This window comes from Salvelinus fontinalis, chromosome 18, assembly GCF_029448725.1.
Source record: "Salvelinus fontinalis isolate EN_2023a chromosome 18, ASM2944872v1, whole genome shotgun sequence".
NCBI lineage: Eukaryota > Metazoa > Chordata > Actinopteri > Salmoniformes > Salmonidae > Salvelinus > Salvelinus fontinalis.
In genome coordinates, this window is record NC_074682.1 from 16,741,974 (window position 1) to 16,769,771 (window position 27,798).

General features: G+C 42.6%; 1 protein-coding gene across 3 annotated transcripts; it reads right to left on the minus strand.

Moving 5' to 3' along the window:
- Nucleotides 1-134: 134 nt before the first annotated feature.
- On the minus strand, nucleotides 135-27,798 carry LOC129815070 (dysbindin-like). Of its 3 annotated transcripts, XM_055868404.1 has the most exons (5): nucleotides 27,452-27,798; nucleotides 21,671-21,745; nucleotides 2,407-2,559; nucleotides 1,285-1,434; nucleotides 135-1,116 (listed from the first exon to the last, which is right to left on the minus strand). In XM_055868404.1, exons 3-5 carry the CDS (start codon nucleotides 2,525-2,527, stop codon nucleotides 866-868), a joined length of 522 nt encoding a protein of 173 aa, XP_055724379.1. In that variant the 5' UTR covers nucleotides 2,528-2,559; nucleotides 21,671-21,745; nucleotides 27,452-27,798; the 3' UTR covers nucleotides 135-865. The 3 variants fall into 3 exon arrangements, with proteins under 3 accessions (XP_055724379.1, XP_055724378.1, XP_055724377.1); XM_055868403.1 differs by lacking the exon at nucleotides 21,671-21,745 and having other exon boundaries at nucleotides 1,291-1,434; nucleotides 27,452-27,797; XM_055868402.1 differs by lacking the exon at nucleotides 21,671-21,745 and having other exon boundaries at nucleotides 27,452-27,794.

Consider the following 27,798-nt stretch of genomic DNA (forward strand, 5'->3'; position numbering starts at 1 on the left):
GGACCCAGCTACCTGCCTCCTCCTGTGGTCCTTTGCAATAAACACCTGCAGCGCCCTGCGCTTGAAACCAGCTCTCTGTCTCCCCTCGTGTTCATTACAAATACCTCCACACACACACAAAAAAGGAACAAAAATAATTGTTTCCAGGGAAACAAATGTTATTTTTTTATTCCTATGTATAGTTAAAATAAATAAACCTTAAGTCGGAGAATAAGAGGATACTAAGAGAAAGATACAACAAATTAAAGCACCACTAAGCACTATGTACAATATGTCCTTATTTGTGGCAGGTGTTTTGGGTTGGTTGAACATTTTAGGGAATATGGGAACCAAGGGCCAGATTTACAAAGCATGGCAAAGTTGTGCACAGTTTATATGTTTCTCTCTAAAGAAAAAAAGTTAACCTGTCTTTATTTACATCTTACATAAAAAAATATTAGTTCTCTACATCTTTATTTTATAAATTATTCAACCTTTATTTCAACCTGGTTAATACAGATACTTACTTTTTACTAACACTCAGTTGTTCTGATCTGTAGTATAGCAAAGCATGCTTACACACAAAAATGTCCTTCCCAAAAGAGTACCACACACTGCCAGATCTTAATAGGATGCTAAATGAGGAAATAAAAAGAAATGTCCTGTCATCTACATTCCAGAAGTATAAATGGAGATAAGCAAGCTTGGAGAAGATTTGGCTTTATATGTACAGTTCAGGCAAAACAAAATGAAGAGTAAAGAAAAGGCTGTGGAAAGTGGCAGTTGTCTTGCCAGTCCACAGAAGTGTGTGTGTCCAGTTGAAGTGATACTTGTAAGCACCAGTAAGTCCAAACTGTTACTGAATATTGGAAGTGAAGGAAGGCGCCTAGGAAGAGAGGATAAACCGATCCTTCTTCTCATCTTTCCCTGGGGGTGATCCCCTCAGCAAGACTGTGTCGGCATGCACATCTTCATCATCTGATTGGACGACTTGGGTGTCCCGTCCGTCCTCATTGGTGTTCTGGCTGTTAGTGGAGGAGGTGGAGGACATGCGGAACTTCCCATCACAACCGTCAGTGTAGTGGAGAGAGCGTCCCTGGTTGATTACCTTATCGTTGTTGTTGTTTCCATGAACTACTGCAGGTGAAATGAAGGGGATATTAGACAAAAGATTTTCAGTGCTACGCTCAATATTGCAGTTAGTGTTGCCAGCTAGTATAGGGGAGGGTAAAAGCCTCGACTCTCTGCCAAATACTACACTATCAACATAGGATGGCCTCAGACTGGCGTCTCCCCTCCACTCACCTTTACCTGGCAGAGGGGAGGCCAGCACCCCCTCATCCCCCCCAGAGCCGAGGAAGACATCCAGTGCTTCCTGGTCAGAGATGTCCATGAGGTCCATCTGCTCCAGCATGTCCACATTAACCTCCATGGACGAGACACTGCCAATGGGAGCTAACAACAACCCAAGAGACAACCGTGAGGTTGATTAGAGGCATATAATGTCAGCTTCACTTCTCATAGGAAATGTTTAGCAACATTACAAACTTTCACGTGTGCATATTGAACAAAAATATAAATGCAACATGCAACAATTTCAAAGATTTTACTGCATTACAGTTCATATATGCAGATCAGTCAATTGAAATTGATAAGTCCCCAATCTATGGATTTCACATGGCTGGGCAGGGGTACAGGCCCAGCGAATCAGAATGAGTTTTTCCCCACAAAATGGCTTTTTTACAGACAGAAATACCACCCCCCTCCCCTCAGATGATCACGCAGGTGAAGAAGCCGGATGTGGAGGTCCTGAGCTGGCGTGGTTACATGCGGTTGAGAGGCTGGTTGGACGTACTGCCAAATTCTCTAAAACAACATTGGAGGCGGATTATGGTAGAGAAATAAACATTAAATTATCTTGCATCAGCATGCGAATTGCACACTCCCTCAAAACCTGAGGCATTGTGTTGTGTAACAAAGATGCACATTTTAGTGGCCTTTTATTGTCCCCAGCACAAGGTGCACCTGTATAATTATCATGCTGTTTAATCAGCTTTTTTTTAGGCAACACCTGTCAGGTAAGGATGGATTATCTTGGCTAAAGGAGAAATGCTCACTAATAGGGATGTTAACAATTTGTGCACAAAATGTGAGAGAAATAAGCTTTTTGTGAGTATGGAACATTTCTGGGATACTTATTTATTTTTGTTCAGTGTAATATGGCGAGTGGTAGAAAGTGAGTATTTGAATTGTGCGGACTTGGATATAGGGTTATGGATAGGGTTTGGGTTGAGCAATGGTTTGGACATTAATCTAGGGTTAGTGTTAGGGTTTAGCCAGGGTGTGGACATGAATCTAGTGTTAGAGTAATGGCTAAGGTAAGGGTTGTGCTTGGGTATGGACATGTGTGATGCTGACTGCACTCACGTCTCTTATAGTCATGAATCTGCAAGTGAGCAGAGGACAGGTAGACATCCACATCGTGCTGAAAGACCTCCTCAAAGAAGCGCTGTCGCTCTCTTAGTTTCATCTGCTGGGCTGCGTCCATTCCTGGGACCCTCTGAGCATGCTCGGTCTCCGCTGGCACAGAGAACAACAGAACATATCTGTCAGAAACTCTGGTCAAACAGGTCTGCAAGATCAACACTCCCCAAAGCTGCAACAAACAAAGTGATGGCCAGAAAGGAGGAACGCTGAACCATAGGAACAAGAAATGACAGGAAAACTCAGCCTTTACTGTAATCTCAGGTTTTGTGGCTGTGAATTTTTGGCTTTTCATATCCTCTTGCAGACTTGTTTTCCTTGGTACCTCTCAGTAGCAGACACTTTTAGCATAATGTAGATAGAGCATGCATGTGCAACATTTCTTACTAATGCTTTACGGTGAAATATGATTGATCCTGTAAAACATATCATACATTCTCTCCTTTGTTTTATTCATGAAACAACAAGTTTTAGGAACTCAGTTGCGGTATCAACTTACTATTGAGAGTAAGAATAGTAGAATAAACCGGGTGCAATTTAGAAATGTGGTTTTGCATCAGCAGTTGTGCATTTTCTCATGTTATGTCAGTCACTGACAGTCAATCAATTAGCCATGTCAGCTAACAATTTTTAGATTGGTAAATTAGTCTAGCCAGCCATCTAAACTTGTAGTAATCATGGCCGAATCACGACCAAGAACACGAGAAGTAAGCAAGCTACAATGCATTCGGAAAGTATTCAGACCACTTCCCTTTTTCCACATTTTGTTACGTTACACAGTCTTATTCCAACATGGATTAAATACAATGTTTTCCTCATCAATCTGGACACTATAACCCATAATAACAAAGCAAAAAACAGTACTTTTTTTCAAATGTATTAAAAATAAAAAACATAAATACCTTAATTACAAAAGTATTCAGACCCATTGCTATGAGAATCGAAATTGAGCTCAGGTGCATCCTGTTTCCATTGATCATCCTTGAGATGTTTCTACAACTTGATAGGAGTCCATCTGTGGTAAATTAAATTGATTGGACATGATTTGGAAAGGCACACACCTGTCTATATAAGGTCCCACAGTTGACAGTGCATGTCAGAGCAAAAACCAAGGCTTGAGGTAGAAGGAATTGTCCGTAAAGCTCAGAGACAGGATTTTGTCGAGGCACAGATCTGGGGAAGGGTACCAAAGAATGTCTGTAAAATTGAAGGTCCCCAAGAACACAGTGGCCTCCATCATTCTTAAATGGAAGAAGTTTGGAACCAACAAGACACTTCCTAGAGCTGGCCGCCCAATCAAACTGACCAACCGGGGGAGAAGAGCCTTGGTCGGGGAGGTGACCAAGAACCCGATGGTAACTCTGACAGAGCTCTAGAGTTCCTCTGTGGAGATGGGAGAACCTTTCAGAAGGACAACCATATCTGCAGCACTCCACCAATCAGGCCTTATGGTAGAGTGGCCAGACGGAAGCCTCTTCTCAGTAAAAGGCACATGACAGCCCGCTTGGAGTTTGCTAAAAGGCCTCTAAAGACTCTCAGACCATGAGATACAAGATTCTATGGTCTGATAAAACAAAGATTGAACTCTATGGCCTCAATGCCAAGCGTCACGTCTGGAGGAAACCTGGCACCATCCCTATGGTGAAGCATGGTGGTGGCAACATCATGCTGTGGGGATGTTTTTCAGCAGCAGGGACTGGGAGACTAGTCAGGATCAAGGGAAAGATGAACAGAGCAAAGTACAGAGAGATCCGTGTTTAAAACCTGCTCCAGAGCGCTCAGGACCACCCAGGGGGCAGGCTTCTCCCCCATACCTGAACCTGGCTTCTCCTTTACCCCCAACACTTGTCACAAGTAAGGAGAGAGAGAGGTTTACTGAAGGTTTAGGGTAGGGCTGTTATGGTGATGGTAATACGTGACCGTTTTGTCACGGTAACTAGGCTTCTCCAAAACTGCACTCTGATGGTGCATATGGTCATATGTAGAGTACCAAACTTGTTAACTGCCAGTTGCTAATGTTCTGGAACTCAGCACTCTGTCTCTCTAATCACAATGACATCAATGCAAATGTAATTAAAAATCTAATCAAACACTTCATGAGTGCCCATGAGCTCATGTTGCGCAACATTTCTATAGGCGTGATAAAACATGGCCTCTTTTAAAAAGAGGATCCAATCAGCTTCTATAGGCTAGGCCTACTATATTTATTTCTCAACTTTCCAAATATTAAGCACATTGCTTCGCTTTACAACAGGAGTATAGCCTACCTGGCTGGCATGAAAATAAACCACGGGGAAAAGCTCACCTATTCCGACAGGTGCATGATAATGGTCCATTCAAAATCATAACACATTTCACACATATATTATTTAGTATATGTAAAGACAAGATTGAAATAGTCTGAGTGACAATATTATCACTTGTGAATGATGTATTATCACTTAATGACGCCCTGCATGTGCAGTAAGGTTCACCTTCCAACAAGACATTGACCCTAAGCACACAGCCAAGACAACACAGAAGTGGCTTCGGGACAAGTCTCTGATTGTCCTTGAGTGGCCCAGCCAGAGCCTGACTTGAACCCGATCGAACATCTCTGGAGAGACTTGAAAATAGCTGTGCAGCAACGCTCCCCATCCAACCTGACAGAGCTTGAGAGGATCTGCAGAGAAGAATGGGAGAAATTCCCCAAATACAGGTGTGCCAAGCTTGTAGCATCATACCCAAGAAGACTCGAGGCTGTAATAGCTGCTTATTAAGGTGCTTCAACAAAGTACTGAGTAAAGGGTCTGAATACTTATGTAAATGTGATGTTTCAGTTTTTTGTTTTTAATAAATTAGCAACAATTTCTAAAAACCTGTTTTTGCATGGTCTTTCTGTGATTTTGTGTGTAGATTGATGAGGGGAAAAACCAATTTAATCAATTTCAGAATGAGGCTGTAACCTAACAAAATGTGGGAAAAGTCAAGGGGTCTGAATTGTATATACAGGGTCAGTTCGAATAGCATATTTACAATGTGCAGGGATACTGGAGTGATAGAGGTAGATAATGTATGAATAAGGGTATATGATAAACAGAGTAGCAGCAGCATATATGATGATTGTATGTGAGTGGGTGTGTAGAGTCATTATAAATGTGTGTGCATGTTGTGTGTGTGTGTGTGTGTGTGTGTGTGTGTGTGTGTGTGTGTGTGTGTGTGTGTGTGTGTGTGCGTGTGTGCGTGCGTGCGTGCGTGCGTGCGTGCGTGCGTGCGTGCGTGCGTGCGTGTGTGTGTGTGTGTTGGAGTATCAGTGTGCTTGAGTGTGTAGAGTCTTGTGAGTGTGCATAGAGAGTGCAAAAATAAAATACAACAGTCAACTCAGATAGCCCGTGTAGCCATTTTGTTAATCTATTTAGCAGTCTTGTGGCTTGGGGATAGAAGCAGTTCAGGAGCCTTTTGGTGTCAGACTTGATGCACTGGTAGATCTTGCTGTGTGGAACCAGATGGAATACTCTATGGCTTGGGTTTCTGGAGTCTTGAACAAATTTCCCAGGCCTTCCTTTCACACTGTCTGATAGAGGTCCTGGATGGCACGGAGCTCGGCCCAAGTGATGTACTGGGCTGTCCTCACCATCATCTGTAGCACCATACGATCGAGGGTAGTGCTGTTGCCATACCAAACAGTGATGCAGCCAGTCAAGATGCTCTCATTGGTGCAGCTGTACTTTTTAAGGATTTGAGGGCCCATGCCAAACATTTTCAACCTCCTGAGGGGGAAGAGGTGGTGTCACGCCTTCTTCACGACTGTGCGGGAGTGTGTGGACCGTTTTAAGTTCTTAGGGATTTGGACACTGAGGAACCTGTAGCTCTCGGCTCGCTCCACTGCAGCCCAGTTGATGTGGATGGGGGCGTGCTCACCCCTCCGTTTCCTGTACTCCATGATCAGCTCCTTTGTTTTACTGACATTGAGTGAGAGGTTGTTGTCCTGGCATTAAGCATGAACCCCTTTGGAGTCCCCATGTTGAGGATCAGCGTTGCAGAGGTAATGTTGCCTACCCTCACCACCTGGGGTCGATCCGTCAGAAAGTCCAGGAACCAGTTGCAGAGGGAGGTGTTCAATCCCAGGGTCCTAAGCTTGGTGACGTGCTTGGATGGGACAATGGTGTTGAATGCTAAGCTGTAGTCAATGAACAGCCTTCTCACATACAGTTGAAGTCGGAAGTTTACATCCACTTAGGTTGGAGTCATTAAAACAAATTTTTCTACCGCTCCACAAATTTCTTGTTAACAAACTATAGTTTTGACAAGTCATTTTTCCAACAAATGTTTACAAACAGATTATTTAATTCATAATTCCCTGTATCCCAATTACAGTGGGAAAGAAGGGTACATACACTAAGTTGACTGTACCTTTAAACAGCTTGGAAAATTCCAGAAAATTATGTCAGGGCTTTAGCAGCTTCTGATAGGCTAATTGACATAATTTGAGTCAATTGGAGGTGTACCTGTGGATGTATTTCAAGGCCTACCTTCAAACTCAGTGTGTCTTTGGTTGACATCATGGGAAAATCAAAAGAAATCAGCCAAGACCTCAGAAAATTTTTGTAGATCTCCACAAGTCTGGTTCATCCTTGGGAGCAATTTCCAAATGCCTGAAGGTACTATGTTCATCTGTACAAACAATAGTGCGCAAGTATAAACACCATGGGACCACGCAGCCTTCATACCTCTCAGGAAGGAGACGCGTTCTGTCTCCTAGAGAGGAACGTACTTTGGTGCGAGAAGTGCAAATCAATCCCAGAACAACAGCAAAGGAACTTGTGAAGATGCTGGAGGGAACAGGTACAAAAGTATCTATATCCAAAGTAAAACGAATCCTATATCGACATAACATGAAAGGCCGCTCAGCAAGGAAGAAGCCACTGCTCCAACACCGCCATAAAAAAACTGACTACGATTTGCAACTGCACATGGGGACAAAGATCATACTTTTTGGAGAAATGTCCTCTGGTCTAATGAAACAAAAATAGAACTGTTTGGCCATAATGACCATCGTTATATTTAGAGGAAAAAGGGGGAGGCTTGCAAGCCAAAGAACACCATCCCAACGATGAAGCACGGGGGTGTTGTGGGGGTGCTTTGCTGAAGGAGGGACTTGTGCACTTCACAAAATAGATGGCATCAATGGGATGGAAAATTATGTGGATATATTGAAGCAACATCTCAAGACATCAGTCAGGAAGTTAAAGCTTGGTCACAAATGGGTCTTCCAAATGGACAATGACCCCAAGCATATTTCCAAGTTGTGGCAAAATGGCTTAAGGACAACAAAGTCAAGGTATTGGAGTGGCCATCACAAAGCCCTGACCTCAATCCTTCAGAAAATTTGTGGGCAGAACTGAAAAAGCGTGTGCGAGCAAGGAGCCCTACAAACCTGACTCAGTTACAACAGCTCTGAATGGAGGAATGGGCCAAAATTCACCCAACTTATTGTGGGAAGCTTGTAGAAGGCTACCCGAAACTTTTGACCCAAGTTAAACAATTTAAAGGCAATGCTACCAAATACTAATTGAGTGTATGTAAACTTCTGACCCACTGGGAATGTGATGACAGAAATAAAAGCTGAAATAAATCATTCTCTCTACTATTATTCTGACATTTTACATTCTTAAAATAAAGTGGTGATCCTAACTGACCATAAACAGGGAATTTTTACTAGGATTAAATGTCAGGAATTATGAAAAACTGAATTGAAATGTATTTGGCTAAGGTGTATGTAAACTTCCGACTTCAATTGTAGGTATTCCTCTTATCTAGGTGGGTGAGGGCCAGTGTGGAGTGCAATTGAGATTGTATATGGATCTGTTGGGGTGGCAAATTGGAGTGGGTCTAGGGTGTCTGGTATGATGGAGTTGATGTGTACCATAGCCAGCCTTTCAGAGCACTTCATGATTACAGATGTGTGCTACAGGGCGCTAGTTATAGTGGCATGACGCCTTAGAGTTCTCGGCAACAGGAATGATGGTGGTCAGTTTAAGACGTGGGGATTACAGACCCGGACAAATAGAGGTTCAAAATGACTGTGAATATGTCTGCCAGCTGTTCTGCGAGTTCTCTGAGAACGCGGACCTCTATACCATCCAGCCTTGCTGTCTTGCGAGTGTTGACCTAATTAAAGACCTTACTGTCGGCCTCTGAGAGCGAGATCCCTCAGTCCTCTGGGTTGGTGGGGGCTTTAACGCATGGCATGGTTGTTATTGTTGAAGCGTGCATAAAATGCATTGATTTCGAATGGTAGAGAGACATCGTTGGGCAGATCCACACTGTAGGCAGATCTCCACCGTCAATAGGGGGGCCACTAAAATGTTTTTCTGCGAGGTGTGGGGCCACCCAATCAAATCTCGCATATTGCCCCCAAAATGCTAGAGCCGGCCCATTCTACATAAAGCTAATGCTTTTACTGTTGCAGACCCATAAATGTCCTGACCAGTGTGGACGGCTTGAGAAATCAAAACATACAATATTCACACAGTACCACAGTGTACTGTATTAATCACTCAACACCCACCAATTGCTTTGCAAATGTCAACTGTCAATTCCCTAAGTTAATCTTGTTTGGGATACAATGCAATCACATTTCCCACCTCATCAGCACCATTGTAATAAAGCAAAGTGCTGCTAGAGCCAGGGGAGGGGACAGCACACAAGTGTGATACGCAGGAGACAGGAAAGAGAAATGCAGGAACCCAGAATAACCTGAGGAATGCCAGTGTGTTCATGGCTCAGAGTAAATCAGGTTACATCACCTTTATGGTGGGCTCCCTGAACACATCACGTATACAGACTGACCAAACATCTTCTTCCACTGTCAACATACAACTCAACCTGTAAACACAGTCACTCATGGATTAGCGATGGAATATGGACATCATAAAGTGACATGTACACACATTTGAGCATACAGCAGATTGATATACATTGGAGATTTCAACACAGCTCTGTAAAAGTGTTGCCCTCGCTCTCTCCTCTCACCACATCCATATATTGACCCCCTACTCTGAAAAAAAAGTGTCTAGGGATTAAGGCATAATGAGAAGCTACAGGCAGGGAGTGCGCTAATAGGCTGAGGTTTTTAAATTGGGAATAATGTAAATATTATCTGGCTTGTGCTGCGAGCACTGATCACACACAGGCAGTGGTGCTATTAGCAGCACAGTACTTAGGCTCCGAGCAACTGAGGACAGAGAGGGATCAGGATAGAAACAATAACAAAGGAAAGAGGAACTAGGCCTTCGACCACAGGACTGCAAGCTCCAAATGGGTGTATGATTGTATTTTCACATCGTCTTCATAAAATGTTTTTTCTATCCTTGCTGAGTCATGGAATCACATGAAGCAGTGTTGCTTCTGTTTGTGTATGCCCATGCTTCTCAGTAAGCAAATGGTACAGTATAATGATAATACCAATGGTGTTCCTGGTTTTCCTTTGTATGCAGAATGATTCAAGGCCATCTGAAAAGGGCAACAGGCTCCCCCCAGTCCAGTCTGCTGTGTCATCCCCAGCTTCCCTGTGGGTCCTGTGGAGTCCTCTGTCTAGTGATAGCAGGAGGCAGGCCTGTCACAGCAACTTACTGTCTCCTTCAGTCTGACAGCCCTGTCCTGGGGCTTCGGGTCAACCGGGGAGGAGAGGGGAGACGCCTCACTCACCCCCTGGGCCTGTCTGTCTGTCTGTCTGTCTGTCTGCACCACTGGGCATCCGTGGGTAAACACTAAGACACTGAGCCGTGTGATGGAGAGCCTCTGACACCAGCCCAAGAAAACTCTCAGAGCTCCAGAGGCACAAAACCAAAACGACACAGCAATAATACAGAGCGGGTGAGATGTCTACTGCGTCCTGCCAAACATTAAATTAGTTATGTTCATAACATTGGTATTCTGTGTGCTCTATGGGTTACAAGTTAGCAGTCATGGAATTAGGCCACAACTGTGCTTCATCTTAGATTCTATTGCCCCTGATTCAGTTGTAACTTTCTTTGAACCCACCCTCGTGAAGTCAACTTTACCCACAACATATCAGATCTCATTAGCTGTCACAACTGCTCTGTGTATGTACATGATGTAACTCGTTACATTGAGCAACATCATTTCATCTGTCACTTCTATTTCGTAACATAACTTGCAATGGTGTGCAGGCTAACAGCTCTCTGACCAACTAAGCTAAACTGAGGCATGTAACAAGCCGATATAATTAGAGATATGTCTTTCACTCCTGAAGCAGTCTCTACTCTCCTCTCCTTTCTTTTCTTCTCTTCTCTTATCATCCCCTTTTCTCTCCCCTCGTGGTCATTGTTAACATCAAGTGATTAAAAATCATTACCCAGCCTTTAGAACTTTTTTCATTGTCATTTCCAACTCTGTATTTTCTAAAGGTCAGGTCTCCCAGAGCTGCTTTTTATGTAATCGACAGAGAGAGAGGATAGTGTCACTCTTTTTACTCCCCCGCAGAAAGCAAAGCATGTTGTGAGTGGTGGAGTTACAATTACGTCATGAAGTCGTACGACTGAGCCCACTGAAACACTCTCGCCATGCAGGCTGCTCTTTTTTCAGCCTCAATCTGGGAGATCATGTGAACTCATGGTGTGGGTCTACAGTCATATACAATAGAAAACTCAATGGAAATCTAATACATCATCTGATTTCTCAAATTTCTCAATGCTAGGCTGAAAAATAAGCCTATTGGGATGTTTACTGCATCACTAGTGTGCACGGAACCCAAACGCATCATAATGTGATGTCATAAAGTTATTACCTGTAATGCATCATTGGTTTCTATGGAGACCTACAGATGTCGGATCTTAACTTGATCACTCTTTTGTCGCTCATTGGGATCAAGGCTTGCAATCAAAATAATTTTCTCTCTCACTTGCTCAAATGCTAGGCCTAGGTCCTATTACTGCAACATTCAAATGTACAAAAATGTATCTGAAATGCAGCCATACACATCGACAACCGTCATTTTATAAAGCTTAATAATACAAGACATATACGACATAAGTGTCTAGTGGATCCTAAGGGTACGAATGGAGTTTAATTGGGTGGTCTAGCGGTTAAGGCCAGCCTGCACAAATAGGCCTACTGTATCAGTGTGGGTTTGATTCGGGCCCACGCCTTTCTGGCACAAATAACTTGATGTAGTTACACATGTCAAATATGGACAGTCCAGGGTTATTGTACCCCCGAGCTTGACAAGAGATGCCCATACCAAGCACTTTTGGATAACACAAATAGGAAACAAAATAATAACAATCAGTCGGTTACACCAACATTAGTTCCCATTCAGACAAAGCGTTGGGTAAATTGCAATCGTAGATTTGCCGTGATAAACAAGAAAATACTTTATTTCTACTGTACGGAATGCTTGTCAAACAGATAAAAAGCCCTTAGTCTGTTCAAAAAGGACAAATATGTTGAGATGACAATACCAACTAGAGGGCGAACATATCTTGAAAGACGTTGGTTGCAAGTAGGACACCGACATAGGCGGTGTTCGAGACGATCAAAACCCTAATGTACCATGGGTAAATTGTGACTCACTGATTGATCTACAAATAATAATACTAATAATAATGTCTAGTTATTTGTGATGCAAGGTTCTTTGTAGATCAGTCAGTCGGCAGTTGCCTGCACTGTCGGCTGCAATGTCGAACAAGCCCATCATCTTTTAAGAAGCGACAATGAGGTGAACACTAATGGTTGCAACAGCTGTACAGGTGAATTTAGCACAATACAGTTTAACGAGACATCAGCTGGCAATAATAAGGGTGCTGCCTTTTGAGGCAGAATTTGTAGGCAGTACGTCAAAATTGGCATGTCCCAATCCTGTGTATCCTTTGACGGGGAGGCTATCCTATAACACCTTGCGGTGAATTAATGGTTGACAGAAGTCCACCGTTTGGAAAACATTTTCCAGAACAATAAGAAATAACTTTTGAAATGTAAGTATAACATTTATTTACCAAATGATGTTCAATAAATTGCTTTCATTTAAATTTGGAATTCAAATATTGAGTAACTGGTGTTTTGCCAAGCGAACTAACTAGTTAACACGTCGGACATGATAGCTAGCTAGCAGGCAATCTCATCCTGCCTGTCGGCTGTTTTAGAGATGAACAACTAAACTAACTCATTGTAGCATCAGCAATGTGTCAATTGTGAAGACCCATGAATTGGTGAACTTGCTATTCAGTTAAAGACTTGTAGCAAATTCGTTTTTCCCCCCAATTGTTTTCAGGGACTAAAGTGGACAACTGATCGCATTTCCCTCCATTGCATTGGCTTGGCAGGAAAAAACAGTCCTGCCCGATTCTTTTGGAGTCAAGACATTTAACGGCTGATGAAAAACGTAGGAAATGCAGCCAGCGGCGTTCGGTTCAATCTAGGCTTGTTAGCCAGCTGATGAGTCTATTTTGCTAGCTAGCTGCAGGCAGTGTCTGTCTACCTAGATGTAAACAACTTAACCAAGACAAAAAATATACAGAACTGTTGACAAAACAATTGAATATTAATAAAGGTAGTTGTGCCTTCAGCAACTTGAATCAGCACTGAAATTTGAGTAGTGAGGTTAATTTCTTCCCCCTTGTCTGCTTGTTCCAGGTGGAAGGACATGACACCCTGCAGATGTAAAGAACTTGTGAACCTCCCAGCCACCATGATAGTCACCAATGGATGTAGCTTACATTAGGATGAAGTAGCCTAGGCCTTCTAATCTAGTTTGCATCATATCACCTTTCAATATTACTTACCAACGAATATAAAAGCATATCTTCAACATCGGTCTAATTTAATAATATACATGAGTGTGATAGTTGTATGAATTAATAGCAGTGCAAGCCTACTCATTAGAAAAAAAGCATTATTAGCTCTAATGCAATATTAGCTTCACAGTGAAACACCGCTATTCTGGCTATTAATCATTCTTAAACAGTCAGTAAAATAGATTATTTAGCCATCTCAAAAAATTGTAGCCTGTATGATATCATGCATGCAAGCTTACCTGGCATGTCCACAACGATGCAGCAGCAGACCAAGCAATATGCTAGAGGACCCTATACTGTAGGATAATTATTCTGGTAGGTGTCAACATTCATTCATTAGGTACCGAGGAGATCGATATTGTTACTTCTTTACTTGTTATTCATGTCAGATATTTCCATTTTGGGATAGTTGTTCACTGAAATGCTCATCCTGCTACAGTGGCTACAGCGTGGCTACAAACAATGTGGATGGAGAAGGAAATGCATTGTCAATGACCAAGGGGTACCCTTTCCATGCATACTAAATGTTTGGGGGGGGGGGGGGGGGGGTTCTTATGACATTGCCAGCAGTAAGATTTGAGTTCAATATCCAAAAATACAAGGGCTGTCACTTTCTATTTTCTGACAACAAAAAATAGCTGTGCCCTAAGCAACTCCTCAGGCTTTAACAGGGATCCAACATCTGTAACACATCATAATGGTTACATCCATATAAAAGCCCATTGCTTTCAAAGCTTCGCTCACATTGCTTTCAGAGAGCGTCTCAGGAGTTTTTGTCTATTGCTTTTCGTTGTACAAAAACTCAAGACCGACATGATTGATAGCGGAATCTACTAAGATAGGTCAATCCCAGAGTGACCCGACTGCCCCTGAAGGGCAAACTGATCAGGAAAAAGATGGGGTAAAATGAAATAATAAGAAGAGCAGTTTATTCATGTCTTCCAGTCTACTGCTGACCTCCTGTGGGGTTGGCTCTGGCAAGAAGGAAAAAACAACCAGGATCAAACTCCTCTGAACATAGAAATCTAAATGACAACCACAGTAGACCAACATCGTCTGTTTCACATTGTAGGTCTATGTTTGTCTCGTGAAGATGAAACAGAAAAAAGCCACCCAACCAGACCTCAAGACCCCAGAACCTGACGATTTAAAAAGAATGAAAGATGCTAAGGACCAAGAATGCTGACCAAACTCCTACAAATCAACCAGATCTGCCTCATTCAGAGGAAGCGGAAAAAGAAAGATCCAGATCAAGCCTCTACAACCTACACACCAGACCTTGACTATGACACAGCCAATAACAAAGATCTATGGACTGAAAATCTGCCAGATCTCTGACACAGCACATCAAAGACTCCCATCAAGGAGATCAGGATTCTTCCAGACTGTTCTCCTTGTCCTGTGGTCACTGTCCTCACTTTTCCCACTGCCTTACGCCAAAGTAACCCGGATACTTCCAGAGTCAACTACAACTCCAACCTCCTCACAGTCATGGACTCACAACTGTCAATCCTGCTCCTCACCATCATTCCTGAGGAACAGCAAAGGTCCCCAGGAATCTCTATTGGGCTGCTTGGTGTGCCATCTCCATCACCTACTCCTTCGGACGACAAAAGAACCAAGACCACTGAGGAGAAACCATCTGGCAGCCCTGACAGTGGACATGAAGTGGAGAGAGTTTCTTCAGCGAGAAGTTCCATGACGCCTGACATCACAACCAGGGCTGAGACACCGGCGCTTAACAGCAATACAGACAACTGCATCTCTACGGCAACATCAACATATGATCAGACCCCAATCTCTGTTACGACTAGTAATTTTAACCTTTGTAATTTATAAATAAATGCATATTATCGTAACAATATAAGATAAGGGTAAGATAAAATTGGCACAACAATGCAAACTAAATGTTGGCTCAAGCTCTTAACATTTGTCAAAAAAAGAAAGAAAGAAACCTCAATGGATCAGGGTCTCTTTACAATGTCCCTCGTCAGGTATAGATGGCATTCAATAAGGTCACTGGAGAGGTCTGCATGCTCAGACCAGAGCTGTTCAGTGTAGGCATGGGGAAAGAGAGTGACTCCTTTTTCTCTTCTCACAGTCTTACACAACCAGATATGCCACTGTGTTCTCTCATAAGGGCACAGTGGGAGCCATGCTGACAAAGCAAGATGCCAGACAAAATTGAGGCCAGGCATCTGAGGAGGATGTCCAACATTAACTTTAATTCGTTTTGATTTCTGGAATATCAAAACATGCCATGGTGCATCTCAAAATTCTGGTGAAATGACCAATGTCTGAGGGCACTTTTTTTAAATGTCTTAGATGTAAAGTCCCCTGTTTTGGGGACCTGCGTGGTTATGGTTCCGGTTCCAACTGACATTTCACTTATATATTGATTTGTGGTCACCATAGATCAAAATGGCTTGCAATGAGCGGTAACCCTAATTTTCACAGGAGTATGTTTCTTCTGTCTGTGTGAAGTCCATCAACTCCTGGCTGAACCCTACATCGCAGCATATCCTTACATTGTAATATGGTTTCGCCACTGTAGCACATTCAGAGATCGATTTATAGCCAGTAATCTAAAAATAATTTATGGATTTTAAACAAAAAACCCTTTCTGTTTGTCTTAGACGAACATGATTAATATGAGATGAAAGGCAAGTTCCTAACAAGTTCAGGAAGCCAAGTTCTGTGAGACGTTCACAGCGATGGGGGCAGATGTTTTGATCAAGAAACCTTTAGAAAATATGCACATTTTCTCTGAAACTAAATATACGAGGTGTAATCTACTAGTTAGTCATTTTATAAATTGATTATACTATATTTAGAAGTAAATTTAAGCCTTATTCATAAACTCAGCAAAAAAAGAAACGTCCTCTCACTGTCAACTGCATTTATTTTCAGCAAACTTAACATGTGTAAATATTTGTATGAACATAACAAGATTCAACAACTGAGACATGAACTGAAAAAGTTCCACAGACATGTGACTAACAGAAATGGAATAATGTGTCCCTGAACAAAGGGGAGGGGTCAAAATAAAAAATAACTGCATTAAGTACGGCAGTGCATCTCCTCCTCATGGAATGCACCAGATTTGCAAGTTCTTGCTGTAAGATGTTGCCCCACTCTTCCACCAAGGCACCTGCAAGTTCCCAGACATTTCTGGGGGGAATGGACCAAGCCCTCACCCTCAGATCCAACAGGTCCCAGACGTGCTCAATGGGATTGAGATCTGGGCTCTTCGCTGGCCATGGCAGAACACTGACATTCTTGTCTTGCAGGAAATCACACACAGAATGAGCAGCATGGCTGGTGGCATTGTCATGCTGGAGGGTCATGTCAGGATGAGCCTGCAGGAAGGGTACCACATGAGGGAGGAGGATGTCTTCCATGTAACGCACAGTGTTGAGATTGCTTGCAAGCTCAGTCCGATGATGCTGTGACACACCGCCCCAGACCATGACGGACCCTCCACCTCCAAATCGGTCCCACTCCAGAGTACAGGCCTCGGTGTAACACTCATTCCTTCGACGATAAATGCGAATTCGACCATTACCCCTGGCGAGACAAAACCGCGAATCGTCAGTGAAGAGCACTTTTTGACAGTCCTGTCTGGTCCAGCAACGGTGGGTTTGTGCCCATAGGCGACGTTGTTGCTGGTGATGTCTGGTGAGGACCTGCCTTACAACAGGCCTACAAGCCCTCAGTCCAGCCTCTCTTAGCATATCTGAGCACTGATGGAGGGATTGTGCGTTCCTGGTGTAACTCGGGCAGTTGTTTCCATGCTGTACCTGTCCCGCAGGTGTGATGTTCGGATGTACCGATCCTGTGCAGGTTTTGTTACACGTGGTCTGCCAGTGCGAGGACGATCAGCTGTCCATCCTGTCTCCCTGTAGCGCTGTCTTAGGCGTCTCACAGTTCGGACATTGCAATTTATTGCCCTGACCACATCTGCAGTCCTCATGCCTCCTTGCAACATGCCTAAGGCATGTTCACACAGATGAGCAGGCACCATGGTTATCTTTCTTTTGGTGTTTTTCAGAGACAGTAGAAAGGCCTCTTAAGTGTCCTAATTTTTCATAAGTGTGACCTTAATTGCCTACCATCTGTTAGTATCTTAACGACGTTCCACAGGTGGATGTTCATTAATTGCTTATGGTTCATTGAACAAACATGGGAAACAGTGTTTAAACCCTTTACAATGAAGATCTGTTCAATTATTTGGATTTTTTACGAATCATCTTTGAAGGACAGGGTCCTGAAAAGGAGTGAGTTTAGTTTGTTGAATAGGAAATACATAATATAAAATTGTATATTCTCATATATGTATTATATTTGTACTGTGTACAAAAGTGACTACACCTCAGCCATTTATAAATATTTTTACCAGAATGTGAAATTTTAACAGAATTACTGGTTATTGTTTATGGCCCTCTCATGATAAATAATTACTTTTGGGGATTAAATAGATAACATTTTTTAATACATATATTTAAATTTAAGAGGTTTAAAAAGGTCCAATGCAACTATTTTTAATCACAATATCAAACAATTTCTGGGTAACAATTAAGTACCTTACTGCAAGAACTTTGCTAGGACTGTCTGGGAGTAGTCTGAGTGGGGAAGAGAAAACTGAAAATATGCTGTTATTGGCAGAGAGGTTTTGATTTTTTTTTATTGGTCTATTATCTCATCTACAGCTTGGTGACGTCAAACTCCATCCCACCAAAACAGGCTGAAATTTCTTTTCAAACAGCTTTTACACTAAAAGTCCGTTATCATAATTTTCAAAATGTCTGAGTATTATTCCTACCTCATAAGAAGATATTTAAAACAAATGAAAATCTCATTTTTGACTGCACAGGCCTTTAAAAAACCTAATGCAATGGCAATGGTAAATCTTAGCGATGGCAATAGCGCTATAGGTCTGGGTGTGTCAAAAATATTTTGGGTAATTTCACAGTGGGAATTATGGGCGCAATAGCTGATAGCCCAAAAGGGCTGGGTTTTGATGAGTAAATAAGTTGTAGGTGTGTTGAAGCTTGGCCCTTCACTGGTCAATAAGAACATGCTCCATGGCTACATATGTGCTTGCTTGAAGTTGTGTATTTACAGTCTTGTTATCAATTCCAATTTGAATGTTTCTCTGTTCTACACTGAGTGTACAAAAGATTTTGAACACCTTCCTAATATTGAGTTGCACTCTCCTTTGCCCTCAGAACAGCCTAAATTTGTTGGGGCAGGAACTCTACAAGTTGTCGAAAGTGTGCCACAGGGATGCTGGCCCATGTTGACTCCAATGCTTCCCACATTTGTGTCATGTTGGCTGGATTGCCTTTGGGTGGTGGACCATTCTTTATGCACACGGGAAACTGTTTAGTGTGAAAAACCCAGCAGAGTTGCAGTTCTTGCCACACTCAAACCAGTGCACTTGGCACTTACTACCATTCTCTTTCAAAGGCACTTACATCTGTGTCTTGCCCATTCACCCTCTGAATGGCACACATACACAATCCATGTCTCAATTGTCTTAAGTCTTAAAAATCTTTCTTTAACCTGTCTTCTCCCCTTCATCTACGCTGATTGAAGTGGATTTAACAGGTGACATCAATAAAGGACCATAACCTTCATAGCTTATGTCATGGAAAGAGCAGTTGTTCCTAATGTTTTGTACACTCAGTGAAAATAGCCAACAGAAACAAAATAACAAAATGTAGGCCTATCCCATGTTTGCTAAATATGTTGAACATGTTTGCAGTCCACATTGTTGTAAGTAATTGCAATAACAAAAATAATATTTTTAAAACACAGCATTGGCACTGATACAGGCCTACTGCACTCTAAATTGTATTCATGTCTGACACGGAACCCAAACCGGCTGCGTGCGTGTACCATCGTGCGCCATCATGCATAAATTTATTTTGTCCCTCCACATCAAACGCGATCACGACACGCAGGTTAAAATATCAAAACAAACTCTGAACCAATTATATTAATTTGGGGACAGGACGAAAAGCATTAAACATTTATGGGAATTTAGCTGGCTAGCTTGCACTTGCTAGCTAATTTGTCCTGTTTAGCTAGCTTGCTGTTGCTAGCTAATTTGTCCTGGGATATAAACATTGAGTTGTTATTTTACCTGAAATGCACAAGGTCCTCTACTCCACCAATTAATCCAAACATAAAACGGTCAACCGAATCGTTTATAGTCATCTTTCCTCCTTCCAGGCTTTTTCTTCTCTTGACTTTATATTGTGATTGGCAACTTTCACAAATTACGTGCATTACTGCCACCGACCTATTTCGTCTTTCAGTCACCCACGTGGGTATAACCAATGAGGAGATGGCACGTGGGTACCTGCTTCTATAAACCAATGATGAGATGGGAGAGGCAGGACTTGCAGAGCGATCTGCGTCAGAAATAGATTATTTTAGCACTTGGCAACGCAGACGCTCGTTGGTGCACGCAAGCAGTGTAGTCAGCCTGTGAGCCATGGACATGCTAAGCGTTGACAATAAGCACGATTAAATTCACTTATGACAAGACCTAAAAAGATGATGAATAATTATAATAAAATGAAACTTCTTTTAATTAAGCTATGTCTAAATACAGTGACAGGCATCGAAATTGCTCCCCATGGGCATATGACATTGAGACAACGTAGGCTATAGAGGGTTTAATGAATATCTAAAAGCTGGAAAATAGTCAATATAAAGAGAAATGGGGAATGTCCACTCACCGTTCTACTGCTTCCAACTGTTTCTGTCTCATATCGTGGAGACTGCATTCACGGTAAATGCTGCATATGTCGGCTCATTCGTAAATTACCATTAATTTAAATCGCTTCAGCTATGCAAATTGAATATGACCCGCCACGCTAGTGTAGTAGATCCTACAACCTGGTTGACATTGATGCATTGATGTATTTTTCTTAGAGGCCTGGGACCTGGCTTATACATGAGCTGAAGGGAGAGTAGTTAAATATGCTTTTCTATCTATTCCATTTTGTTACCATCTAGTCACCTTAATCAATAAGGTCTGGGAAACTCACAACTGACCTTTTTAACCTCTGATCAGTTCCCTAGGTCACACAATGATGTGATCACAAATGTCTTGGATTGATGAGATCACTTTTCCGGTCAGTCATTCTCCACCCCCCCCCCCCCCCCCCCAGTTCACACCACAAGCGATCCAGTGTGACAGCCAGCAGGCAACACAGAGTGGCTATTCAGGAGGGAGGAAGAGGAGGGAGGGCAATGAGAGAGGACTGGGACAAAAAGGATGAAGGCAGATTGTCAGACTTTCTTACAGAAATGTTTTTTCACAGTTTTTACTCACTCCCTCCCTCTCAGTGAATGCAGTGGGAGTTGTGGGAAGGACAGAGCATAGGATTAGGGCTCAGTACCAGCTGGATGTGTGAAATGGGTCGGATTCAGAAAGAGCCGGACATGTCAGCGTGCCAACTCTACCTTCCCACACAAAGACAAACACAGATCTGACAGTAAAAACAGAAAGAGATCTTTCAGAAATACAAAATCAGGGCTGTGAGGGAGTGGGCCTGGGCCTGATTCTGAAGACCTGATGCGAGTGAGAGAAAGTTATTTTACTCCATGGGCATTTAGGGAAGGGTAGGAAGGGGTATCCCATTACATCAACAACGCACTGTCCCTCCCTGTATTCATCCTCACATTAGACCTTAGTGCTAGCCAGATACTGAGAGGGTGATGACCGGAAGAGCCTCAGAACAACAAACAGTGTTTGGGAACAAAACATGGATGATTAGCTTTCCAGATGATCCAGATGCTTTTGGGTTTTAGATCTTTCACTCGGGCTGCTGGTTTGTGGCCCTGCTAGAGCAGCTCTGAAACTAAAACCCTTATGGGAATGGCCACTTCCTTCTGTGCAAACTGATTATAGACTAGTTTGCCAGACTCTCATTTTGAGGGAATTCTCTGCCATACAGCAAATTAAACCAGTGTTAAACCAAAACCACAGGCATCCTTCTCATATCTCCCAGCATGCTCTATTGCAGGTAGATTTTTGACATTGTTTCAATAACCATATTTTTGATTAATTAATGTTATGCTACTTGTGTATAACATACATTTTGCTAAACTAATCCAATCTGTTACTTGGATTTATTGCACCCATTACTGAAATGGTTGTTCCAGTTTTCATGCTTTAGGTAGTCTAATATCTTAGTCTTTCCAACCCGGCAGTCATTCTAAATTTGGAAAGAAAATTCAAAATGTTGGAATTACACATCCCTTTGCAAGTCTCTCACCCTCTCTCTTTCTCTCTTCCTCTTGCCCTCCCTCCCTTCACCAGGCAGTGACTCCTGACCAGATGCATCAGGACCAACAAGATGTGATGTAATGCTGTTTGGGGAGATGAGACTGACCTTTTAATGTTGCTGAGGGTGTGGGAGGGCGACAGGAAACATTTTATTTTAACATGGACCGTCTCATCACTTGTTCTGGAGTTTGAGAGGAGTGAAATCAGGAGGGAAAGTGGACAAAACACAGAGTGAGAAAGGTCAGCTAAAGAGTAAATGTTTCAATAGAAGTACAAAGAAAGTGGGAGAAAGAAGGAATGTATTTTTACATTTTTAAATGTAACCTTTATTTTACCAGGTAAATTGACTGAGAACTGGGGAGGATTAGGTGGCCATGATGGTATGAGGGCCAGATTGGGATTTTAGCCAGGATACCAGGGTTAACACTCTTACAATAAGTGCCATGGAATCTTTAGTGACCACAGAGAGTCAGGACACCCGTTTAACATCCCATCCGAAAGACGGCACTCTACTGAGGGTAATGTCCCCAATCACTGCCCTGTGGCATTGAGATATTTTTTGGGGGACCAGAGGAAAGAGTGCCTCCTACTAGTAATCCAACACCACTTCCAGCAGCTTCTGATCTCACATCCAGGGACCAACCAGGACCAACCCTGCTTAGCTTCAGAGGAAAGCCAGCAGTAGAATTTAAAAGAGAAGCAAAAGGATTTGGTGTGGAATAGACAGGGAGAGCCGAGAGAAAAAATATGACAACTCTGATTGGGCCTCATTAGCTGAGTATGTCTTGCTGTTTTGACAGGATGTATTTTCTGCTGCTCTCATCATGACATTCCACTCTCAGCAGTCTAGTAGCTGGCTAAAGCTGGCACTGTGGAGATCACCAGCTGGCCATGACTGCCTGTAACTGGAAATTCACTGGATAAACTGCTGCGAATCAGGGGGCAACATTTAAACAGCTTCAGAAAAACAAGCTTTACCATCAGATTATATGAAGCCCTGTGCAATTACTTAGTTCATTGAAGAGGTTTGGTAGGTGGTAAACTGACCTCAGTGGCAGGCAGCAGCCTCCCTTTCATAAAACAGAAAATGCCTCGTCGTTTTTTCTTTACGCTGCTTATTTTGGGTATTTTTTTTGTATCTTCCTGCTCTCTCTCCGGAATCTCCCATTTGGGCTTGGTTCCAATTGCAAAGAGAGTGAATTATTGATGGTGAGAGTTGAGCAGTGTGTGTGTTTGTTTGGATCGTGTGTGTGGGGGAAGCTTTTTGCAATGGGTTGAATCACAGCCTGGCACCACCACATACCCCACTCTGTAAACACCACAATGAAATTATGAATCCCCTCCTTCCCCCAGCACAAACATACACACCCCAGACAATAGGGCCGTTTATGGGTCAGTCAGCCTCAGCCACATAGTGCCCTCTATGTGGTCCATGAGCAAACTACTGGTCCACAATGGACCCAAGCAGCTGACATCTGAGAAATGTCTCCATTGGACTACACTCACTCACCATGAATGTGCAGGTTTTGCCAGGAGTGTTGTGAGGGAGTGGATGTATGTGTCGGTCAACTGAGCTCCCTCCATCGTGAGTTGAAGACTCCTAGTCATAATCACATGATAACTCATTACCAGCCCTTTAGCAACACATAAACTATCCCATTGTTCATCTTCCCTGGTGTTCCTGGAACCTATTTGTTGTGGATCCTCTTTTTGTGAGGAATAGTTTACATTGCTATTTTCATATCAGTGGGCAGTGTCACTGAAATGTTTGGCTAAATGCAATAGAATATTTCTGGCCTTGCACTGATCTATTCTGTTGTTAGTATTTCTCAAATCTTGTGCGGTCATGAGCCTGCCCAGTTAGCACATAACGTTCTGAGAACCACATGTTTCTTATAACTTGTTGAGAGCTTGGTTGTCCTATGGTTATTTTGCATACAACCTTTTCACAATGTTCTGGGAATGGTGCAGGATACCCAGCTAGCACATAATGTTCTGAGAACCATAGGTGGGAATTTAGGTACTTCAGCATAATGTTTTCTACAGGTTTCCTCATGGTTCTATTTAAAGTCATGTTCTTTGAACATTAAGAAAACTTTCCATGAAAACCACAAGAAAACATTAGTATTGTTCAAAGAATAATATTATTTTTTAAACATACAGTACCGTTAAAAAGTTTGGGGTCACTTAGAAATGTCCTTGTTTTTGAAAGAAAAACACTTTTTTTGTCCATTAAAATAGCATCAAATTGATCAGAAATACAGTGTAGACATTGTTAATGTTGTAAATGACTATTGTAGCTGGAAACGGCAGATTTTTTATGGAATATTTACATAGGCGCACAGAGGCCCATTATCAGCAACCATCACTCCTGCGTTCCAATGGCACGTTGTGTTAGCTAATCCAAGTTTATCATTTTAAAAGGCTAATTGATCATAAGAAATCCCTTTTGCAATTATGTTAGCACAGCTGAAAGCTGTTTTTCTGATTTAAAGAAGCAATAAAACTGGCCTTCTTTAGACTATTTGAGTATCTGGATCATCAGCATTTGTGGGTTCGATTCCAGCCTCAAAATGGCCAGAAACAAAGAACTTTCTTCTGAAACTTGTCAGTCTACTCTTGTTCTGAGAAATGAAGGCTATTCCATGTGAGAAATTGCCAAGAAACTGAAGATCTTCTACAATGCTGTGTACTACACCCTTCACAGAACAGCGCAAACTTGCTCTAACCAAGTTTGCGCTGATTTATGAATAATGAATAATAACTGTATTGTTGTATTTAATTAGCTGAAGGCCGTGAGGCCGATACGTAAGCTTATTAAATATCAGTGATACTATCAAGAGCAGTGTGCGGTTTCCTTTTTCCTTCATCTTGTTCAACTGTTACCATGCACCTACAAAAAAGATTGCTCAGATGTGCGAGTGCCTTTTGAATTTTGTATTTAATTAGCTACAATATGCCTATAGGCATTAATATGTACCTGGTCTGAGTCCGGGGTTGTTTTTCACCAAGCAGAAGGTGGGATTTTTAAATATTTTTTATTTCACCTTTATTTCACCATTTAGGCCAGTTGAGAACAAGTTCTCATTTACACCCGAGACCTGGCCAAGATAAAGCAAAAGCAGTGCGACAAAAACAACAGCACAGAGTTACACATGGGATAAACAAACAGTCAATAACACAATAGAAACATCTGTATACAGTGTGTGCAAATTAAGTAAGGAGGTAAGGCAATAAATAGGCCATATTGGCAAAGTGATTACAATTTAGCAATTAACACTGGAGTGATAGATGTACAGATGATGATGTGCAAGTAGAAATACTGGGGTGCAAAAGAGCAGAAAAACAAAAACAAATATGGGATGAGGTAGGTAGTTGGTTGGATGGGCTATTTACAGATGGGCTGTGTACAGGTGCAGCGATCGGTAAGCTGCTCTGACAGCTGATGCTTAAAGTTAGTGAGGGAGATATAAGTCTCCAACCAGTGACTTTTGCAATTAGTTTCAGTCATTGGCAGCAAAGAACTGGAAGGAAAGACGGCCAAAGTAGGTGTTGGCTTTGGGGATGACCACTGAAATATACCTGCTGGAGCGTGTGCTACAGGTGGGTGTTGCTATGGTGACCAGTGAGCTGAGATAAGGCGGAGCTTTACCTAGCAAAGACTTATAGATGACCTGGAGCCAGTGGGTTTGGCGATGAGAGCATACAGGTCGTAGTGGTGGGTAGTATATGGGGCTTTGGTGACAAAACGGATTGCACTGTGATAAACTGCATACAATTTGCTGAGTAGAGTGTTGGAGGCTATTTTGTAAATGACATCGCCAAAGTCAAGGATTGGTAGGATAGTCAGTTTGACGGAAGATTTGTTCAAAACTAATTAGGAGGACTTGGTCTTTGATCTGAGGGCTGCATAGATTAAAGGATCTGAGTGGAAATACACATGTGCACGTACATTAATACATATAGATACACCACCCCCCCCCCCCCACCCCCCTCATACCAATCAAGTTGTTCTCTTGCCTAACCTCGTCCCCAGGCTAATTGCTACCGAATAGCATTATAAAGATAAATATCTGGCTGATCAAGTTGTTGGTCAGGTATGCTTGGGGAAAAACTACAGTATCTACACTGCAGCTGTAGCAGTCAAAGTTAAATGAGTACAGGTGAACTAAAAACACAGACTTGTGTTGTGACTACCTCTCCATCCTACAGTGGGCTGTGTCACTATGAGGACATTACCAGGCTGTGTCTGCCTTGGTGGGAGGCTGGCTCTGTTTTAAAGGAGCACTCTGGCAGCAACCATCCTGTCTGTGACCATTCAATACCAACTGCGCACTCACTTCATAATTCTCAGCCCGTCACCTAACTTTTCAACAGTGTGACAACAGCTGTTCAGTCCTCCAAGCCAACACAAACCACAAACCTCCAAACATAACATTCCCACACAATGCAGTCCATACAGGCAGGGCACTGGGCACCGGGACTGGTCAACGCAACAGATGGAAGATGTCTTCTCTCACAGTCATGTTCTGAACCAATTTAGCCCCAGACACCACTGACTGACTGACAGACAAATTAAAATAACATTTTTATTTTTTATTTATCCGTTATTTTACCAGGTAAGTTGACTGAGAACACATTCTCATTTGCAGCAACAACCTGGGGAATAGTTACAGGGGAGAGGAGGGGGATCAATGAGCCAATTGTAAACTGGGGATTATTAGGTGACCGTGATGGTTGAGGGCCAGATTGGGAATTTAGCCAGGACACCGGGGTTAAAACCCCTACTCTTACGATAAGTGCCATGGGATCTTTAATGACCTCAGAGAGTCAGGACACCCGTTTAACATCCCATCCGAAAGACGGCACCCTACACAGACCAGTGTCCCCAATCACTGCCCTGGGGAATTGGGATCTTTGTTTAGACCAGAGGAAAGAGTGCCTCCTACTGGCCCTCCAACACCACTTCCAGCAGCATCTGATCTCCCATCCAGGGACTGACCAGGACCAACCCTGCTTAGCTTCAGAAGCAAGCCAGCAGTGGTATGCAGGGTGGTATGCTGCTAACCCTAACCCCTATCTGGGTTTCTCTGTGAGAACACCGTCTATAGGACAGTCTGTAGCCCTATGTCACTGCAGTCAATCTGTTCCCATGAGAGATAGATACACAATCTCATTAGGAGTTTAAGATTTATGTCAGTGAAACCAATGGATGCCTTTGTGGCCCCAAACCAAAATGAGAATATATCCCTTTAAGAACCCTCAGCGGCTTGAGCAGAGTCCCACTGATTACAGCAGGACAGTATATATGGTGACAATTCAACATTCTTGTCTTTATTTGGTCAGGAAAGCATGTATAGTATGTCAGCCTTAGTAACATCACAAACTGCAGGTCCTTACCACATCGGCTGAACATTCAGAACAGCCAACACCGACACTGACACACCAACACATTCTTTGCATTAAATGCTCAAACATCACCACCAGCAACAACAACAACAACAACACCACCAACATCAACAACAACAACATCAACCACAACAACAGGAATCAGTATTTCACCCATAATTACTTCAACAGGTTCTGTTGATTGTGGCTTGATTTATGTTTCTCTTCCCTAAATATTGAATGTGTTTGTCTGTCTGTAAAAGCTAAAGCAGATGACCAAATACGGACAGGAATTTTTTCTATGTATCTTTCTGCTCAGCAATAGGGGGATTACAGTAAATGAACCTATGTAGAAGGTTAATAAAAACAGTACAGTACAGAATAAATGACAAAAATGATCTGTAATAACCCACGGCGTATTCACACAGTGACAGTCTTTCCAACTCCGACACATTCAAGCAGTTGTTGAGAGAGCTAAAGAAGCTGTAAAGTCACTCACAGGGTAGACGCTTGTTGTGGAGGTTTGCCCCAGATGAGCTCATGGTGCTGGCAGCTTCGGACAGAGAGCTGCAGAATCAGATTAGATGTGCTGTTGAGGAGGACTGGAGGGTCAGGTCACACAGTCAGGCACAGAGATGCGATGAGATGGGGAACAATCAGCCCTGCAGAGCTTTAGCAGGACAGCTCATCGCTCTCCTCCTCTCCTGGGACAGAGAGACAGAGTCAAAGCACTCCCAAGAAAGTCACTGGCTCTCTCAAGCACACGCTCTCTTCTACAGGACCCTTCTCCCTTAGTGTACTCACTCAGTCAACTAAAGTATTTGGATGAGGACAGCAGGTTATGGC

Bases quoted from the DNA above. Each gene is read 5' to 3' on its own strand.
- LOC129815070 (XM_055868402.1), bottom strand. From the start codon at position 27,494: ATGAGCTCATCTGGGGCAAACCTCCACAACAAGCGTCTACCCT. The intron at 2,560-27,451 runs GTGAGTGACTTT...TCTCTGTGCCAG, and splicing joins CCACAACAAGCGTCTACCCT to CGGAGACCGAGCATGCTCAG. The intron at 1,117-1,284 runs GTGAGTGGAGGG...TTTCACCTGCAG, and splicing joins CTCCCCTCTGCCAGGTAAAG to TAGTTCATGGAAACAACAAC.